Here is a 20,836-nt window from a genome sequence, read left to right on the forward strand (position 1 = left end):
AAAGCACACTAAGAGAATTTGCTAAAGATGCCGCGATTGCAGTGAAACTTAAATACCAATGACCATTGAGATCAAAGAGTTTGGATAAGCTCAAGAAGGAGAAGGTTAGCAGAATCTGATTTAGTGACAAATAATGCATGTATACTTGAGTTTGGCAGTCAGGAGAGCATATTTCAGAAAGTTGAGGGAGAAACTATGATGAGGTTTTTCAGAGTCAATGACTGATGAAGAAATATCTCGAATGGCTTCTTTTCCCAGAGGCTTAGTTATTTTAAAAAAGAAGGAGAGAGAATATACAACCGGGTAAGGTGATTGAGATTGGAATTTTCTCAGCATGTTTACTTCATGATATAAAGGAGTGAAGTAGATAAGGAGAGATTCCAGATGGAAAAGTCTTTAAGTGATGGAGCTGGCCTGGTTGAAACTCAGTTTTCAGTGTCCTTCTTCCAACAATACAGCACTTGAGATTGAACAAAATACTGAATCTCTTGAATGAACTCAGACCATTTTTCCCATACTCTGAATATGATGTTGTTATATCAGTACACCTTCAGATCATAGTGTGATTTTTTGGCACTCTAAAGATATCATTGATTCATATTCAGGTGTTACTAGTTAAACCCCAGATCTTAAATTATCATGTTCTTTTGCCAAGCCTGATCTCCCCCAGAGCTAGCAGGAGGGCGAGAGATGTTTAAATAATTTCTTAATGTAGTCTAACATTTGAAAAAATATTTATTTTCATTTGACATAGGTCCTACTTGATGTATATTGAATGATTAAAATGCCACTTTATAATAAAGGGTTTAAGTATTTCAATTCAGCAAATTCCATCATCTTTTACAAGGCACACAGCATATTGTTGTTGTTAGGTGCCATCGAGTCAGCACCGACTCATAGTGACCCCCATGCACAGCAGAGCGAAACACTGCCCGATCCTGGGCCAGCCTCACTACTGTTGTCATGCTTGAGTCCATCGATGCTGCCACTTGGCCAATCCATCTCGTTGGGTGTCTTCCTCTTTTTCTCTGACCCTCCACCTTACCAAACATGATATAAATTATGTGAAATTAGCATTCTTCACTACATGTATAACATAAATTGTTACCTGTCTACAGCAAGTAAAATATGCATTGCTGGACAGTCTAATGAATTCCTTTTCTAAAACATTATTTCTTCCCTGATCTGTATGTATACATAAAGATACATACGTAATACTGTTATTTTACCTCCATGAAACGGAAATTCACTTTCACAACTGAGAAGCAGCATAGATGTTGGGCAGAGCATTTTATATCATATCTTTCCCTTTATAAATGACTTTATTCCACATCAGCTATAATTTCATATCCCATTTAGTGATATACTCCAAACATGAAAATCAAATACAGTCAGACATCATTTAACATTCATGATATGTTCTGTGAAATAGAAGGTTTTGTGATTTGGATATTGTGTGAAAGCAGTCCCCAGATTATGAATGAATTCCATTCCTAAATTTGTCTTTAAGGTGAATTTATGTATAAATCAGAACAATCAGGTACCATTAGATGTTTGCCTTACTACATAGTACATAGTGTACCGTTCTATAAAAAGGTGCCTCATGATACAGTGGTTAAGTGCTTGATTACTAACCAAAAGATGAACAGTTTAAACCCACCAGCTGCTTCATAGGAGAAAGATGTGGCATTCTGCTTCCATAAAGCTTACAGCCTTGGAAACTCTATGGGGCAGCTTTACTCAGAATTGATTCAACAACAATGAGTATGTAACTTTTGATGCATAAAAAATATTAGAGAAAATTTCCAGAAGCACTAAAACATCTTCAACTTGTAAAGTAGTGTCTGTTTGTTAAACACTATTGTAGGTGCTTTGAATTTTCAATAATTGGCTTTCTCAGTGTTGGGACCAAGGACATGATATGCAGTTGATTCACTGACAACGTGTGTTACCTGACTGTAATATATAATAAGACATTCTTGGTATTGTGTAATAATTAGCAAATAATAAAAGAAATTACATTTTACTTAAATCTATCTTCAGTACATTGGAATCCTGGTGTGATGCTGTAGGATAAGTACTGGACTGTAAACCATAAGGTTGGCTGTTCAAACACACCAGCTACTCCTTGGAAACCCCATACAGGGTTGCTATGAGTCAAAATTGACTCCACGGCACTGGACAACAACATCGTCTTCAGTACATTATGTTGTTGTTGTTAAGTATCATCAAGTTGATTCTGACTCATAGTGACCCTGTATAGGGTTTCCAAGGAACAGTTGGTGAGTTCAAACCGTTGACTTTGTGGTTCAAACCAACATTTTGGCCCAGTGCTTTATCCCGCAGTACCTCACCAGAACTCCTACTTAATCACTACTTACTGTTTTAATTTCTGGCCCTAGAATCTGTGCACAACTGATGTTAAATGCAGTGGGGGTTTGGTTTATATAAATGTGAGCAGAAGGATAGGATAACCTTTACTCCTGCTACAAATACTGTATGTCATTAAATCAGTTTGACCTTGATTGTCAGATGCTCCATTGTTTTGTGAAGAAAAACAGAAAAAATGCTTTTGATTAAACTGACCTGGTGGTGTTCAACACCAGTCACTCCTTGGAAATCCTATGAGTTTAAACCGACTCAATGGCACTTAACAACAACAAAACAACAGTGCTTTCTTGCATGTTTATTGCAAGTTACACCCCAATTTCAGAGGTGTAAACTTGGATAAAACTGAACATCTTAGAATTGATGAAAGTGGTACGTATGTGAAAAAATATCGATTTAGGTTATACGTTGTTGTTAAGTGCTGTTGAATAGATTCTGACTCAGCGATCCCGTACAGGGTTTCCAAAGCTGTAAATCTGAAGAAGCAGAAAGTCTCGTTTTTCTCCTGAGGAACCATTGGTGGGCTCAAACTGCCAACCTTGTGGTATGCAGTTTAGTGTTTATCCTACAGAGTCACCGCGCTCTGCTTAGGTTATATAGTTGTTGTTTTGTTGTTAGTAAGTACCATCCTTACACTTCAACATGCGGTCCACTGCTTATATAGTAGCATAATTAAAATCCTGTCATACTGACTGCCATCCTTCCTGTCCATGGTAGTTCATATACTCAAAGTAAAAATTCTGAGTTGGGATCATAGTTCTGAATATATTTGCTACAGACTTCCAGAATTTCCTAAGAGTTGGCCAGTTTGTTGTGTGTGTCATTTCAAGTATAATTTGCTTATATTTATGAAAAAGCCAAGCCATAACAGATTTTAATCATTTGATTCTATAGGCTCTTCACTGATTAGATTTAGTAAAGAAGTAATACTGAATGCAGAAACCCATTATAATAGAAGTGTTAATGGCAGTGTGATTTATATTATTAAAAATCCATAAGCTCATAAATACCCAATAATGGGCGATAACTGCAACTATTAAAAGGATGTTTATGAAGTCTTTTCAGCACAGATGCTTATGTGAAGAGGATGTAAACACAGAGACAGGATGTCAATTGTGTCCCCCATTAAACAATGTTACTAAATGTAAGGAGAAAGGAACTATAAAGAAATGTTAAGTGCTGTTAAGTCAGCGCCAATCCATAGCGACGCTGTATAGGATTTTCCAGGAGCAACTGATGGATTTGAACCTTAAGGTTAGCAGTTCAGTGCTTATCCTACAGCACCACTTAGGTAACTGCATTTGGTTGACTGGGTAGTAAGGCATGAATTTTGAAAATATTTCTTTCCTTTTTGTATTTTACCAATATAAACCCACTGCCACAAGTTAATTCCAACTCATAATAGAAACTGCTCTGTTGGGTTGCTAAGACTGTAGATCTTTATGGGAACCAACAGCCTCATCTTTCTCCTATGGAGCAGCAGGTGGGTTTGAACCACCAACCTTGCAGTTCACAGCCCAACACTTAGCCCACTCAGCCAGCAGGGCTCCTTCCCAATATGCTAGAATAAAAATAAATAACTATTTTAGTATATGTTTATTTTTAAATCAAAGAATAAAAGGTGGTTTTAAAGAGATACCCAGTACTGGTTCTTGCTTTTATCCAAAGGGTTAAGTCTTTGAAGGTTCTGTCTTGCCATATAGTTCATATCCTTCTCCAGCCAGCAGGCTTGCATGTTTCCTAGCAGAACCCACAGTTTCAATTGTTAAAATGCCTAAGTCAGAGTCCTACCCATTGTCTGCCAGCTTTAACGAATGGATGATAATAGCAAATAAATGGAGATTTCGTCAACTGATTCCGACTCAGATCTTCAAGGTGGTTACTTCGGTATGTATAAAGGACACCCACCAATACCAAAGCCACACTCATTGTCAGTGAATTGATTTCAACTTATGGTGACACTCCAGGGCACAGATGAATTGCCCTCACTGGGTATCCAAGGCAGTAATGTCTATGGAAGCAGACTGCCACATCTTTTTTTCTGTGAAGCTATTCTTTGTTGTTATTAAGTGCTGTCAAGTCGATTCTGACTCATAGCGACTCTGTATAGGGTTTCCAAGGAGCGGCTGGTGAGTTTGAACTGCCAGCCTTACAATTCAAACCAACCTTGCAGTTCAGTGCTTTATCCAACAGTGCCACACCAGGACTCCCATGAAGCCAAAGTTGGCTCAAACCACTGACCTTTCAGTTAGCAGTTGAGTGCTTAACCACTGTGTCACCAGGGTTTCTTTCTGCAACTAAGGTTGTTATTGTTGTTAAGCACTGTTGAGTCTGTCCCCATTTACGTTGTTGTTGTAAAGTACTGTCGAGTCAGTTCCGATTCACAGCGACCCTGCATAGGGTTTCCAAGAGCAGCTGATGAGTTTGAACCACTGACTTTGCAGTCTAGTACATTATCCCACAGCACCATACCAGGACTCCTCCGATTAGCAGTCCAGTGCTTATCCTACACACCAGGACCATAGTCTGCAACTAATAGAGCCATGTTATTACTAACAAGTCTTCATAGCTTTTCTTGCTCCCAGGCTGCCTGCTGTGAGTGGCTGGTGACCTGCCTCCTTTTTCCTTGCCTCAACACTGTTGGCTCTCCTCAAGTGCCTTTCCCCAGTGTTGTTTCTGCCAGCTTCTGGGGCCTTTGGTGTTCATTCACACAAAAAGCATCATTTCATTAAAAATACTGCTGTTCCTCAATGTTCCTAAGGTTCCCATGATGTCATTATATAGGGAAAGAGTTGAGTTTCCCAGAAGGAAATGTTAACTGTGTTCCTGAGCACTGTGTGAGAGCTACACCGCAAAGCTCACAACACTCGACTGTAGCAAACTCCAAACTGTCCGTGTGTTCAAGGCAAAAGGCCAAAGGAGGAGGCAGCCCTGGGGAGACGCGCAGAAATGGGCTGTTGCATGCTTGGTTGTCTGCTTAGATTACACCACTGGGCTTGCAAAGGATTGGAACAGTATCTATTTTTGTGGGTTTTTTGGTACGAAATAGCTTGTATTCTACCACTGCATATATATTATTGGTAAAATGATTCCATTAGAATTCTTTGGGTTTTTTTAAATTTTAACTTATTCCTTACTGAAATTAAAGTTAGAGGTTGTCTTGTAAGCCTTCCCACACCCCTCCCTGGAGTATATTTAATGAATATTGGATAAGATAAGGGCTTAAAGGAGAGTTTACTTTTTTTTTTTAAATATCCAAACTGAAGAAGGTACCATCATTTGGAGGAATTTTGAATGTCAACCTTCAAGTCAAGACTATAATTCTTCTGCTAAAACCACCAGACAATTCACCATGAGTAATTATATTTACAAGGTGGTGGTGGCTGTTGTGTGTTCTAGAATCATTTCCTATTCTTAGAGTCCTATACCACAGAGTAGACCTGTCCCTTAGTGTTTCCTACATTGAAATCTTAGCAAGAACAGGTTGCTGGGTCTTTTCTCCTGCTTAACAACCAGCGGGTCCAAATCATTGACCTTTCAGTTAACAGCCAACATTTATAAGGCAGCAAAATATATCATATTCCAAAGATTTTAACAACTAAGACAAATCTCAGTATACGAGAATTTGTGGACAAAAAAAGGGAAGAACAAATAAATTTATTACAGCAACAAAACATTGTAGCAAGGTGATTTTTTTTTTTTTCCTTTTTAAATCCAAGTGTTTGAGCTTTTGCTACAAAAAAAAAAAAAAAGAGCCTGAACCCTTTGGCAGAATGTAAAGATAAAAGGATTCTTCTGTTGAAGTACATGGTTTATTTACTTAAAATGTAATCACCTTGTTTTTTATCTAACATTTCCCTGTTTTCTCAAAGCCAAATCTGTAGTCCTTTCTGTAGCCAAAGTTAATGGCTGTAGGCTCTGCATCCACCTTTAGTCCACATTGAGTATTTGACAAGCCCACTACATCAGGTGTGTTTGACATATTTTACAAATGGCATTTTCCCTTTAAAATACATTTAGAAATCATTGCTGCCAGAATTCAGAAATGAGCTCCAGTTCACATCCTTCCTCCACAGAAATGAAGAACATATGGTACGTGAAGCAGTAACACAAGGTCTGGGTCTTCAGTTTTTATATCCCTCTCGTTCCTTTGCCCTTCCCCTGTTCTTAGAAACCATTTACCCTGGAGCCAATTAGAACTCATAGCGGCCCTATAGGACAGACTATAACTACCTCATGGTATTTTCAAAGTTGTAATATTTATAGAAACGGACTGCCACATCTTTCTCCCATGGAGAAGCTGGTAGGTTCCAATGGCCAACCTTTCCATTAACAGGCAAGCGCTTAACCACTGTGCCACAGGTCTCCTTCCTTCTTACAGTCTTTGCTTGTTAAATGCTAGCTAGTCAATTCTAACTCATAACAACCCTGTTTAGGTTTTCTTAGGCTGTAACTCTTTGTGGGAGCAGAAAGCCTCATCTTTCTCCCACCTACCTTGTGGCCACCAAGCCCCCTTGTTCTTACATAAGTACTCTTATTTTGAGTACCTTCTCCCATTGCATTTTGTGTGTACTTGTTTATGTGTCACCTCATCCCAACTTGGATTTGAGGTAAATGCCTATTTCTGTGTCTGGAAAATAAGGTAAAGGTTATAGAGATGTCTTAGCATATGCAAAGCTGTGGCCTTTGTGCACCTCCTCCAATGAATTCTACATACTTTAAATAAAAATTAAGATAAAACATTTTCAGTCTTGAAAAAACATTGATTGAAGGGAAGGAAGAAGCAAAAATCAATTGTAAGGGGTGACTGGTCAGAATCAGCTGCTCTGTGTTATATGCTCATTTCTCAGTGCTAGTAGAAAGTTAAGCTGCTTTGTTCTTTCCCGGAGTATTTTAATAGGTTGTTGGTGTTAGGTTCCAACGCATAGTGACCCTGTGTACAAGAGAACAAAACACTGCCTAGTCCTGCACCCTTCTCACTATTGTTGAAGGTTATCATCTTCAGCACTATAACTGACAATGTTCCACTGTTAATTCATAAGATCTTCAGTAGCTAACTAGTCAGAAGTGGTCCACCTCTCTGTCTTAGTCAGGAAGCTCTGCTGAAACCTGTCCACCATGGGTTCCCTGCTGGTATTTAAAATATCACTGGCATAGCTTCCAGCATTACCACAGTATGACAAACTGACAGACAAGTGGTAGATTTTAATTTATACAGAAATGCAATTAGGATCTCACAGTTGCATACAAGGGGGGAGTGGGGGTCATAAAGTTCATGGAAATGGAATAAGAAGATGAAAGAATTTTTGTTTAGTATATTTATTGACTCTGTGTGAAGGAAAACAAAATACCCACTCCTAGGGACAGATGCCTCTTTAATAAGCCCTGCACTGACCTTCCTTTCTTTGAAACACTCGCCTCCATTGTCCATTGCTGGTTTTAATGGGAAGAAAAGTAGTAGTCAGACATGGTCCAGTTTCTTACTGGCCTTTGTCCTCACAGAGATTTTTTTTTTTTTTTTTTTTTTTTTTTTGAGGCTTGGTATTATGTAAATGGAACATGTATTGATGAGATGTATGTTCCCTGAGGATTCACTATACCTTTGTCTTCAGAGTCCTGATTGGGAAATCTTAACTGTTCACTTCTAACAATACATAAAGTTTCTACACCTATTATACTGTGCTGTATATAGAGTGTCATACTTTACTGGTGATGACCATGTTGAAAGTAGTGTGTTGTAGGGAACTTGGGTTCAGTTTACTTTCAGTTTTCTGTTTGTTACGGTTGTCAGTGTCCACACTGTTCAGTGAAGGCACCGTTTGTTCTGTACTTGAGTTCTTCCTGCTGAGCTGTCATGTGTATTATGTGTTCCTGGAACACCAACCACCTGGGACATGAAAATACAGCTATTTGCTTTCGTCAGACTGAAATATACTTCTATAAACTAAAACCAGTTCATTGTTCGTTCCATTTCCAAATAATGTCTTAAACATAGTTTAAGTTTTCTTAAAAAACTATCCCACTTTGAAACAACGTTCAAATTTTAGAAACTAGATTAAGAAATTAAAAGAATCAACAGATTTCATCCCTTATAGATCTTCTCCCAGGCTGCAAAAAGTAATATATATGTGGTGGTAGACTGAACTTGGATATAGTGGGCCTGAACCTAAGGGAAGAAAAAATTAAGTGAATCATTTTCCTGAAATACATATGATCTTTTAGTCCACTATTTTTCAAAATTGAATACCTTCATTCTGAGCCTTCTTACCATTAGGATCTGGCCCATGATGACTCCAAAAGTTATAGCTAAGATCAGAAAATATGTTGTCTAAGTTGTATCTGTGTATTTTTTCTGTTTTATGCTTCTTATTAATTTGAAATTACATGTGCAATTTTTGTTATTTTAAGGCACTCAACCAGAATGCAGAACTAAGGAGTCGGTTGAACAGAATACATTCAGAATCCATTATTTGTGAGCAGGTTGTCAGCGTAAATATTATTCCTAGCCCTGATGAGGTAAGACTGATTTTTAATACATGTAGAATACTTATTTTATAGCCTTTAAATACACTGTATATTTTTTACTTATTTTTACACAGTTCTTTCACTGTTGATAGAATTCCCCCACAAATATCTGTGTTGCTGACAACTCAGTACTCTTTGGAGTGAAGAACATTCATGAGCTAGGCGTCATTTATTCTTGGTAACCAGTGAGGGTTTGTTTTTTGTTGTTGTTGTTGTTTTTTAATTTATCCCTGTGTTCACATGTAGATTTAGTTTATAAATCTACACCAACTTTTGAATTTTCTGTCTCTCGGTCTTCATTTTAAATGCTTATCACCAAATGATTAGTGAAATGTTGAAAAAATCATTTTTAGCTAAGAAGGTGCTGAATAAAAGTGTTCTTTAGATGCCTATTGAAGGCCTTATTTTAAAAGAGGAGGTACTTTTATAAGATAAAACTAAAGGTGCTACCACAGCTGCTACTGAGAATGATAATTAATAGCGACCACTTGCTAAGCAAATGCATACTATGTGCTGGGTACTACACTAACCGCTTTACTTGTATTGTCTCACCCAGTCCTCTCAGTAGCTCTCAGAGGTAGATACTGTTATCCCATTTTCCATTTTTCAGATTGGAGAATTGGTAATGGAATAGGAGAACGTTCAGTATTTGGACTGTACTTAAATGTATACTTTAGTTTATATCCCTTTATAGGACCATTATTTTATATCTATGAAAATTTATACTTTTCAACAGTAGTATTAGAGCTTTATATAGAGTGGATACACATAACAAGGAGAGAATTTTAAGTAATACTGAGGCCATTTGCAGCAAAAAGTCTACAAGTGCAAGGGTCCTACCCTCTAACAGCTTTGGAAATACCATCCCAACAGAGCTTCTTTTTATCTTAAGTTGCCCACTTTATGTCTGTTCACCTCCATGGGTGTTGTAATCTGTCATGACATGTATGCCCCAAATCATGACAAGTATTTCTAAAATGTCATCATTTAAAAATATATAAAGTCTCAGTTGCAGTTCTCTTCAACTTGAAATATGCACAAGAATATCTATTAAGTCTCTTAAATTTATTTTTCTGACTGAAATTTAAGTAGGTGCCTTGAAAACAGTATTTATCTCTTATTAACTAAAAACACTATTTAAAATGAGATTCACTACTCTAGTCATAAGTTTCCTTGGTTAAAATTCCTGATCATGAACTGTAATGTATTCCATCTTAAAATGTAGCTTTCTAGATTGGTTTTTGAGCATGTCCTTGTTGTTAAGTGCTGTCCAGCCCCTTCCCATTTACAGCAACCTTATCTATGGTTTCCAAAGGGTGGCTGGTGGGTGTGAACTGCCAACCTTGCAGTTAGTAGTCCAGTGCTTATCCTACAGCACCACACCAGGACTCCTGTCATTATTAGTTTCTACAAATACTTCTTAAGGCTTTGTATATTGTCTAAAATATAACCAGTAATGACAGACCTAAGAATGAGATAATAAACTTGTTCCACAGTCAAGTTAGAATATTAATATGGTTTCAACCTTTTAGATTCTACTTAATATCAGTTGAACATATATTTAAAATCAGGTCACAGTGCCTATTCCTTCTGTGTCTGTCTTGTGGATTCTTTAGACATCCTGGAAGGAAATTTACACAGTGGTCTATACTGCAAGTGAAAACTACTTGAGTTCTCAATTCTTTTCTTTCTTTTTTTTTTTTTTTAAACATAATTCCTTTACTATCTTGGGCATTACAGAAATTTCTAATAGTAATGACTATTCTTCTCTACCTACCCAGATCCTCAGACTTTATACGTTGAAATATAGCATAGACATATATTTAAACTATTGAAAGCATTTTTTTAGGTAAAAGCACGCTTCTCTCCATTCTTTTTTAACACATAATATAAATTTCTCTCGATATTTAGAATCATGCTATGAACAAATAGCTATTCGAACAAGGTAAAACGATTGAACCATGTGCTTTTCTCTTTTTTAGGCCGGTGAGCAAATCCATGTTAGTCTCCCCTTGTCACAGCAAGTAGCCAATGAGAGCCGTCTCTCCATGTCAGAATCTGTCTCTGAGTTCTTCGATGCCCAAGAGGTGCTCCTCTCTGCAAGTTCATCAGAGAATGAAGTAAGACTCAATGACATGTCAGCTACAACTGTTCATGACCATAAGTTTGGGTTGAAGAAAGTTATCACCAGACTTTTTTTTTTTTTGGTTATAGTAAGATGCCCAAATTTTAGTAAAGCCAAAGGTATGAAAACTATATTGATTCCCATGTACTGGGCATTTAACTGTCTAGGATACTCTTATTGTTATTGAGTGCCGATTCTAACTCATAGTGATCCTGCATAGTGTTTCCGAGGCTGTAAGTCTTTACAGGAACAGACAGCCTCATCTCTCTCACACAGATGCGGACCTTGTAGTTACCAGTCCAACACATAACCCACTGCACCACTAGGGCTCCTTGTGTTACTCTTAGATTTGATCAAGAAAAGGAAAGAATGAGACTTTTATTGTATTATCCACATTTCAGGATAATCAAATAATTGGTAGCAGAGTTCTTTACAGAAAAAGACTATCTTATAAATATGTTGATATGTGTATCCTGGTGCTGCAGGATAATGCCCTGGAGTGTAAGGTCGGTTTGAACTGCAAGGTCAGTGGTTCAAATTCACCAGATGCTCCTCTGAAACCCTATACAGTGTTGCGATGAGTCAGAACCAACTTGACAGCACTTAACAACAACAACATAAATATAGAAAGAATGAAAATTGGAATACCATCATGCAGGTATACACACTTACATACACACATATTCTTCCTCAAGATGTGAATTTGCATTTCAGAGGACGATGCCTAACACAAATCTAGTTGGGTAGCTTTAGTTTGAGAGGTTAACCACCAGCTACCATGAAAGCTTTATTGGATTACTGATTCTTATCAGTCATGGTAAGATCATGGAAGCAGGGAACTTCTTCCTTGGTCAGGGTGTCAAAATTATTTTACTGAAATTTCATCAAGTCTGCTTTTCTTAAAAGAGGAAGCATCCAAAACCCTTTCCCACGCAGTTAAGAAATTTTGTCCTTTGTGATTGCACATCTGTTCTGCACTGGTGTAAAAAGGACATGGAATTGATATGAAATATTATTTCCATATTCATAGAAAAGAGTAGTAGTTGTTTTTGGATGTTTGGAATTACAAGTGGTTTTATAAAGAAAAATAAAATAGAAAAGAGAAATAAATAATGAACACACATCTCTTTTAAAGTAGGATAAAGGTAAGATAGAATTCTTGTATTAGGTACCAGCCTCACATCACACTATGGCAGGCTCAACAGAAACTCCTTCACACACCAAGTGCCAGTTCTGCCTCTATAATGACTGCAGATATGATAAGGTGGACGAATAGACTTTCTTCCTAATCAGTGCTTCTTACCCTGTGGGCAGCAGGGTGAGTAAGGAATTGGAGAGCAGGAAGGGTGAACTGAATGAACTTAGAACCTAGGAGGTCAAGATGTCATAACTTCTTGCTCCCATCTCCCCTGTGATGAGACTCCTACCACATGGATTCAGTGTCCATGTATGTCTTGAACCAGGCCATCACCTCTCCTTTACTGGTACCACCATATTGGAAGCATGTTCCAGCATTTCATTTTGTGACTCTTTATTTTCTGAGCTCCCATCGCTTCTTCCCTCTTCAGTCAGGTTATAGTCAAACTAGGTTTTGCATGTCTGGACTCTGACCTGTCATCTGTTGACTTTATAGCTGATCTCTCTCATAACTACCTTTTCCCCCCAAGTTCTTGGGGTTCACTTGACCAAAGTACCCAGGTACTACTGGGGCAATACAAAACTGAATAGGAAGTGAATCATGATACTACAGATGTCTAAGAAAGGTGGTGGTGTTCCTCCCTCCCCAGGATGTGAAAAGGGAGAATGAACCTAGTGGTAGAGAGAGGCATGGAAAGTACAAGCAAGGAGCAAATGGAGATGATAGGTTCCCTTTTGAGTGTGTTAGACCTTTCAGTGGAGTTTTCTGGAAGGCATCTGGATATTCAACTCAATAGCTCATGGAGAGAACAGGTCTAGAGAGAAAGTCAACTCCATATCCATATAACCAGCTGCCTATTTGCAATTGTCACCAGAACCTCCAATTCAGCATGTCTGAAAACCAAAAACAATTAATCAACAAATTCCTTACATACACACACCGGGGAGGGAGGGAAGGGGAAAGAACAGCTTTGCACATACTCCTTAAGTAGTTGATCTCTGCAATCTTCTACCCAGGTATTTGCCTCACATACCTAGATTTTTCCTTCACGCCTCTGATTACAACCACCACCCACACTGATTCACACATCAGGTTCTGTACCTTTGCTATTGGGCTAGCCTTATGTACCTGAGTTAAATGATGACATCTTCCCAGAAGGTTCCTCGAATTGTCACACTAGCAGACTTGGCAAGCCCACCTTGATAGCTTACTATGTGTGTGTGTGTGTGTGTGTGTGAATCCCAGCAGCAGCTGTGCATAGAAGCTCAGCCTGGATTCTCTACAATACAGCTGCCAACGGTGACTAGGCATCTGTACTTGTATCTACCTTGGCTAGACGCTTTTCTGCAGATATCCACATGTCAGCAACTTCTTTTATTTGTGGCACTATTTTTTTTTCTCATTTTTTAAATGTTTTATTGTGAATTATATGATAGTTTACATGGGAGAACATTAGTTTTACACTCATTCTATCGTATATCGTTTCATTGCCATGGTTCCAATCCCCTCCATGCATCATCAAACAAAGTGTATACCCTGCAAGCCTGCTCCCTACACTCCCCCCTCCCCCCCCCCCCCCCCCCCCCCCCCCCCCCCCCCGCCCAGTCTTCAGCACACAGTCCCTCACCCTATCTGGATCTAAAGTCCCCAGCTGCTCCATTGCCCCAAGTCATTGTCTTTGCCTCCATCTCAGGCATCACTGCTTCTCTGGGTTGGATCCCGCTCTCGGCTCTTCTCCACTGATGGTCCTAGAGACCTCTGCTCCTAGACTGGAAAGTTAATCACTCCCTTCCTTGCTATAAAACATCTACCTTTACATTTCCAGCCCTCACAATCAGTCCTGATTATTTACTATTGTATCACAAGAGACCCATCTGCATTTCATTTCATCTGCTCTGTCTAGACAGATTGGATAGTACTCACTGGAGATTCGGCCTGCCTCCAGGCCCCCTGGCTCTAGGTTCCCTCTTGAAAGCTTGTAAGCCAGTCACTTCTTGCCTTTGTAGCTCCCCCAGCCCCATTTTGGGTAGCCAGTGTCTAAGTTGCCCATCCCTGTCTACTCTGTGTGTGGAGGGGGTGGGAATGATTCTTGCTGTAAGGACTTGTTCCCTCTTTTGAGCTACATCCATAGGTGTAGGTCAAGTTCATCAAATTGTATCAAATTACTCTTTTTTTCCTCTTCTTTCTTCTTCTGGTTGAGCTCTGATCATCCAGTCATTGAAGCCAGGTCAAGTGGGTATTATCTGCAAGTGTGGGTGTTCTTGTGCATATGCCCTCTCTTTTTATCAGCTGCACGCTTCACTCTCCACATTGTAGGGCTTAGCTTGCCACTTCATTGCTGTTTTTCCCTCACTTCCCCTTATCGGTGTTGAGCATGGTCACCAATCAGAGCGTGTATTCCCATTGAGTCTTATTCTTGGAAGGGGGTTTGCACTGAGGGGACCCAACCACTTGCCTTGATGTTTCCTGGGCAAGCAACTTGTTTGTTCTTGTAGTAACAGTCCATCTGTGTGGCACCATTTTTTGAACTGTAGTGTCAAGTCTTATCAGATGCAAGAGAAAATGGCAAACAGAAGAATTTCTGTGCCATTGATCCATCTGACCAAACCACTCTTTACAATTAGTAGCTGGTCTCTGTGATTTTTACTATATATGGGTCTATCACCTATCTAGATATATTTAATTTTACCATTTCTATATTTAACCATCCATAAAAGAAATCACTGCTTTTCTGAAAGCATTTCATGTAATGGAATGAGTGTCAGAATCCCTGTTGGACCCACTAATTAACTTCAGTGTTTGTTGTTAATTTCCATCAATTTGGATATAACTCATAGTGACCCTATCTAGGGTCTCCAGGGAACATCTGGTGGATTTGAACTGCTGACCTAGTGGTTCGCAGTGTAATAGCACTTACGTAACTGCAATACCTTTCAATGCAGTTGAAAGTAAAATATGTATATATTTACTTCATTTATTTCTCATGCTAATTCTATAAGGTGGTTGTTGCTGTTGTTGAATGCCGTAGAGTCAGTTCTGACTCATAATGACCCTGTATAGGATTTTGAAGCTCTAAAGCAACAATAGTGAGGTTGGCCCAGCATCGGGCAGTGTTTTGTTCTCTGTGCATAAGGTTGCTATGTGTTGGTACTTACTCTATGGCACCCAACAACAGCAACAAAATCTTTGTGGAATAAGAAAGTCGCATTTTTCTCTGGCAGAGTGACTGCTATGCTCAAACTGCTGATCTTGCGGTTATCAGTACAGTACTTATCCTGCAGAGCCACCATGCTTTGTGGGATAGGTAGCACTAGTTTCCCTATTTAAACAAGGCAGAAGCTAAGACTCACACAAGAACAGCTGAGTAGTAGCGGACTCAGATTCTTCCTTATATAATTCCTTGACATTTTAGATCCCTCTTTCTTCCTTACATTTTCTCTGTAACATTTACCACTCAGAAGGTAAGTTTCGTGAGGGAAGAGATTGGCTCACCTCTGTGTCCCCAGCACTCGAACAGTTCTGGTGAGCACAGAGCAAGGACTCAATAAATATTTGCTACCTGAAGGAGGAAGGAATGTTTATAACATATTAACATGATTAATCTGAGAAACATATGTCTTATATTATCAATGACAGAAAGAAAAATCCTCATGGTTCACTTATGGAGTGCTCAGTTTCTTCAAAGAAAATGTCTTGCTTCCAGAACATTGTCTCTACTGTAAACTTGTTTCTGCAATCCTACATGCCTTGTCTCATTAAAAAAAAAAAAGATTTCATGAACTCTTTGAATCCCTACACCTAAAGTGAAATCCCTACACCGAAAGAAAAAACTTAGCTCTAAAACTTCTTAACCATGAGGGAAAAGGACAGATGTATACTTATTGTTCTATTATTTAATACTGCAGAGTCTTGACTTTTTATGCAGGCTAACATGAGTGGAGCACAGAAAGGCTACCCTTCCTTAGAAAATGCACATACACCTTTGATCTGTATAGCTCTTAGTGCCCACTCTGATTCCAGAGTCCTGCTGTAGCTCTATACAATAAGCACTGGATCACAAGGTCAATTTTAACTACAAAGTTAGTGGTTCAAACCCACCAGCTGCTCTTCAGAAACCCTATACAGAGTTGATATGAGTCGGAACTGACTCAATGGCACATAATAACAACTCTCATTTTCGAATATTTTTACACCAGTGGACTTTAGATTGTTTCTGTGATATAGTAGTTTGAGAGATATTGGAAATTTAAGAAGAAAAAACTGTTAACAGCTTTTTGTAGGGTAGCCATATTCTAACATATGTTCAAATAATAAATACTCATGCAGCATGATTATAGTTTGGGCATACTGGTGTGGTGCTGTGGGTTAATGCTCCAGATTGCAAAGCTGTTTGAACTACAAGGTTGGTGGTTCAAGTTCACCAGCTGCTCCTCAAAACCCTATACAGGGTTCGCTATGGGTCAGAATCGACTCAATGGCACTTAACAACAACAACTTAACTTTTGCAGAGAAATCACTTAGAAGAATTTCTGTGTCTATTTTATTAACCTTAAAAAGGTAGCATTTCCTGTGCCCAATGGCTTAACTGTCAGTCCATTGCAGTGAGTGGGAACACTGTAAAACTCCATCTTTGGAACTAGTTGCAGTACGAAAATACCAGAAAGACTTTATTCTCAGTTCACCTTCCTTATAGACTGCAGAGACCCAGCTCTATGTGCAAAAAGCAAAACCATCACTATTCATTTATTCATGCAGTCATTGGGTCAGTCCTTCTTCTCTCCTTATTTAAAAATTATCAGTGACATATCCACCAGGCAAAGACTTCATTGCTTCTACTATATATAAATTTTTAACTTTTGCATTTAAAAAAAATTGGCCTAAGCAAAATTTTAAAACCAGGGGAAAATATAACAGGTGATAAACTAAAACATGCAAAGATAAGAAAAGGGAATCTATAGAAGATAAAATTCTCACTTCGCATCTCAAGTTAATTACTGGCAGACATATGTCATTAATGTGTATAATAGTTGGATAGTAAGTGTCTTACTAAAGAGCTCTTGTAGCGTAGTGGTTACAAATCGGCTGCTAACCTCAAGGTCGGCAGTTCAAAACTACCAGTCATTCCACAAGAGTAAAATGAGGCTTTTTGCTCCCATAAAGATTTACAGCCTCAAAAACCCTGTGCAGGGTCACTATGAGTCGAAACTGACTCCATGGTACTTAACAACAGAAAGTATCTTATTATTGCCATAAATGCAAAATATTGGATAATAAGAGAATCCCTAATGAGAAGTGTCATTTCTTGTTTCTAAGTATTTAATTACTTGAGCTTTCAAGACTGAATGAGGATTCTTATCTCATATATTATGTTCCCTTCCCTAGGCATCAGATGATGAGTCTTACATCAGTGATGTGAGTGACAATATATCTGAAGACAATACCAGTGTTGCGGACAACATTTCTCGGCAAAGTATGCACCATTTGAGCTTCTAAGTTGTTCTATCTATATACCAAATTACAGCTCTAGTGACTTAATGAAGTTATTTTCATCCCCTCACTAATTATTCTATTTGCAGTTGATTGCTCAATGGAATTTTTATATTTCTAAATTCTGTTGGAGGTCGGTGATTGAAAAATGTGTTAGGTAGATGGTTAAGAGTAAAAAGTTTTATTTTTGCTCACACTAAAAGTTTTTGTCCTTCTTAAATAATTAAAAGTTTTAAGTGTAAGTTATCTTTTCTTACATAATATTTGAGAATACAAAAATTTTGCTTTGAAACTTTACACTGATATTTGTACATTTGTTAGCAACTTTATATTGAGATAATTCACTTTATTCTTGAGAGAGTATGATAAAGGCTTAGGAAATGTACGCCATTAGAAGAGTTATTTCTCTCTGATTTTATGAAGTCAAAAAAGCAAAGTGTCTTCCATTGTGATTCTCATCTTTCTCCTTCTTCTAGTCCTCAATGGGGAGCTAACAGGAGGGGCTTTCAGAAATGGGCGTCGAACGTGTCTCCCAGCTCCCTGCCCTGACACCAGTAACATCAACCTGTGGAATATCTTAAGGAACAATATTGGTAAAGACCTGTCTAAAGTCTCTATGCCTGTGGAACTAAATGAGCCCCTCAACACACTTCAGCATCTCTGTGAGGAAATTGAATACAGCGAGCTCCTGGACAAGGCCTCAGAAACCGATGATCCCTATGAGCGCATGGTAATAAACTTGATGTCACAGAACAATGGCCTTGGATTGGTCAACCCAAACCGAGTCAAAGATATGATTCATTAGGATGATATATGAGGGGGCTTCAAAACTTCATGGAAAAATTATCTTGTCTTTCTTTACATTCCACTTTTTCATGAACTTTGTGAAGCCCACTCATAGTAGTTTTTGCATGACATTCTCACTTCATACATTAAACAGGTTTTGTTTTTGATTTTGCGTAAATCCTACCTGCAAAAGGTTTAGATATATTTTGTGACTCATCTCCGGTTTAGAGGGATAAAAGATATAAAGGTATCATTCCAGGTTTAAAACATACATGACTAGCTATGCTTTGAACTCTGTAGGTTGTATGATGGTGGTTATGTGCTGTGGAGTCGGTTCCGACTCATAGCGACCCTGTATAGGGTTTCCAAGGCTGTAAATCTTTACAGGAGCAGAAAGTCTCATCTTTCTCCCACGGAATAGCTGGTAGTTTCGAACTGCTGACCTTGCAGCTCGCAGCCTGATTCGTAACCACTATGCTACAAATGATTAATATGTTCCACTGCTAATGGAAAGATTGGAGGCTCGAGTCCAGAGGATCCTTGAAAGAAATTCCTGGCAATGTACTTCCAAAAAATCAGTCATTGAGCATTCTACGGTATGCACTTTACTCTGATACACATGCTGTTACATACTGTGGAGTTGGTACTTATAGTGACTCTGCACAGGGTTTCCCAGATTGCAAGTCTTTATGGGAGCAAAAAGCCTCATCTTTCTCCTGCATTACCACTGGTAATTTCGAACTGCTGACCTTGAGGTTAGCAGCCCGATTTGTAACCACAAGGGTCCCCATAAGTCAGAATCGACTTCCAGGAACCAGTTTTATCCTCTCTTTATTAACTTTAGCTGAATGTCAAGATAGTCCATTTGCTTAAGAACTTTGGTTTGAGAAGTAATTTCTTGCTTGGACTTTGGCTTGAGCTTTATTCAGATGTGACTGTGGGAACTGTTAACTGCCCTCTAAAAATGACCAGCACCACGACTCTGCTTCGTATGATACTGTGAGGGTGAAATGACATAATCTGTATATCAAATTTTAGATGCTCACTGTATTCATTTCCTAGGACTGTCATAGCAAATTAACACAGAGTGAGTGACTTAAAACAACAGAAATCGATTCTCTCAATGTTCAAGAGACTAAAAGTCCAAAATTAAAGTGATCCTTTCTGGAGGAAACATAAATTTTTCTGTGTCTCTCTTCTAGTCAAGGGCGGTTCCTGGCAATCCTAACATTCCTTGGTTTGTAGACATATTACTCTAATACCTACCTCCATCTTCATGTTGTCTTTTACCTTTGTGTGTCTCATGTCTCTGTTTACAAATCTTTTTCTTCTTGTAAGGACATCAGTCATTTCATTAGAGACAACACTATTTCAAAATAAGGTCACATTCACAGTCTTGAACATATCTTTTAGGAGGATATAATTTAATACCCAACACTCATGATCATGAAATTTGGATGAACCTACTGGTTTTTATATGAAAACCTCATTTTACCTTGCTGTTTTCCCCTAAATTAACAAAGATTATGTACAAATAACCAATAAAGCAAATGCCATCAAATCAGCACCCACTGACATGGACCATGTAAAGTCAAGAGTTATTCAAATTTATGCACCAACCACTAATACCTAAGATGAAGAAACAGGAGAATTCTGCCAACTTCTTCAGTCTGAAATTGATCAAATATGGAATCAAGATGGATTTATAATTACTAATAGGGAAGTCCTATAGTAGCACTATAGGATAAACACTAGACTGCTTTACATCAAGGTCAGCAGTTCAAATCTACCAGCTGCTCCTTGGAAATCCAGCACCAGAGATAGCATGATACAATTTTGCAATACATGGAAAATACCATTTTTCAACAGCATAAATGTAACTATACATATGGACCTCACTGGATGACAAACACAGAAACCAGATCAACTACAACTGTGGAAAGAAACAATGGAGTACCTCAGTATCATCAGTAAGAACAAGGCCAGGGTCCAACTGCAGGACAGACCATCAATTGCTCATATTGCAAGTTCAAGTTGAAGTTGAAGAAAATGAAAACAAGTTCACAAGAGATAAAGTATGACCTTGAGTGCATCCTATATGAATGTGGAGACCACGTCAAGAGAAGATTTCACACATTGAACACTAATGATCAAAGACCATCAATAAGCATTGTGGGATGACATAAAGGACTACATACATGAAGAAACCAAAAAGTCATCAAAAAGACAGGAAAGAAAGAAAAGACTATAATGGATCTCAGAAGAAACTCTGAAACTTGCTAATAAATATAGAGTAGTTATACCAAATGGATAAAATGAAGTAAAACAGCTAACTGGAAGATTTCAAGGGGAATCTTGAAGAAGACACAGTAAAGTATTATAAAACA

General features: G+C 38.3%; 1 protein-coding gene across 5 annotated transcripts in view; it reads left to right on the top strand.

Annotated features, from left to right (window-relative positions):
- OSBPL6 (oxysterol binding protein-like 6) overlaps positions 1–20,836 on the top strand; it is a 133,018-nt gene that overhangs the window by 98,219 nt on the left and 13,963 nt on the right. For 4 of the 5 annotated variants that reach the window (XM_006866683.1, XM_006866684.1, XM_006866686.1 and 1 more), the window contains 4 exons: positions 8,797–8,904; positions 10,896–11,033; positions 17,559–17,646; positions 18,140–18,393. In XM_006866683.1, coding sequence (XP_006866745.1) covers positions 8,797–8,904; positions 10,896–11,033; positions 17,559–17,646; positions 18,140–18,393 — 588 coding nt within the window. The remainder of the gene's footprint in view (positions 1–8,796; positions 8,905–10,895; positions 11,034–17,558; positions 17,647–18,139; positions 18,394–20,836) is intronic. The other variant, XM_006866685.1, reaches the window with a different exon arrangement.

This window comes from Chrysochloris asiatica, unplaced genomic scaffold, assembly GCF_000296735.1.
Source record: "Chrysochloris asiatica unplaced genomic scaffold, ChrAsi1.0 scaffold00094, whole genome shotgun sequence".
In the NCBI taxonomy this organism is placed as follows: domain Eukaryota; kingdom Metazoa; phylum Chordata; class Mammalia; order Afrosoricida; family Chrysochloridae; genus Chrysochloris; species Chrysochloris asiatica.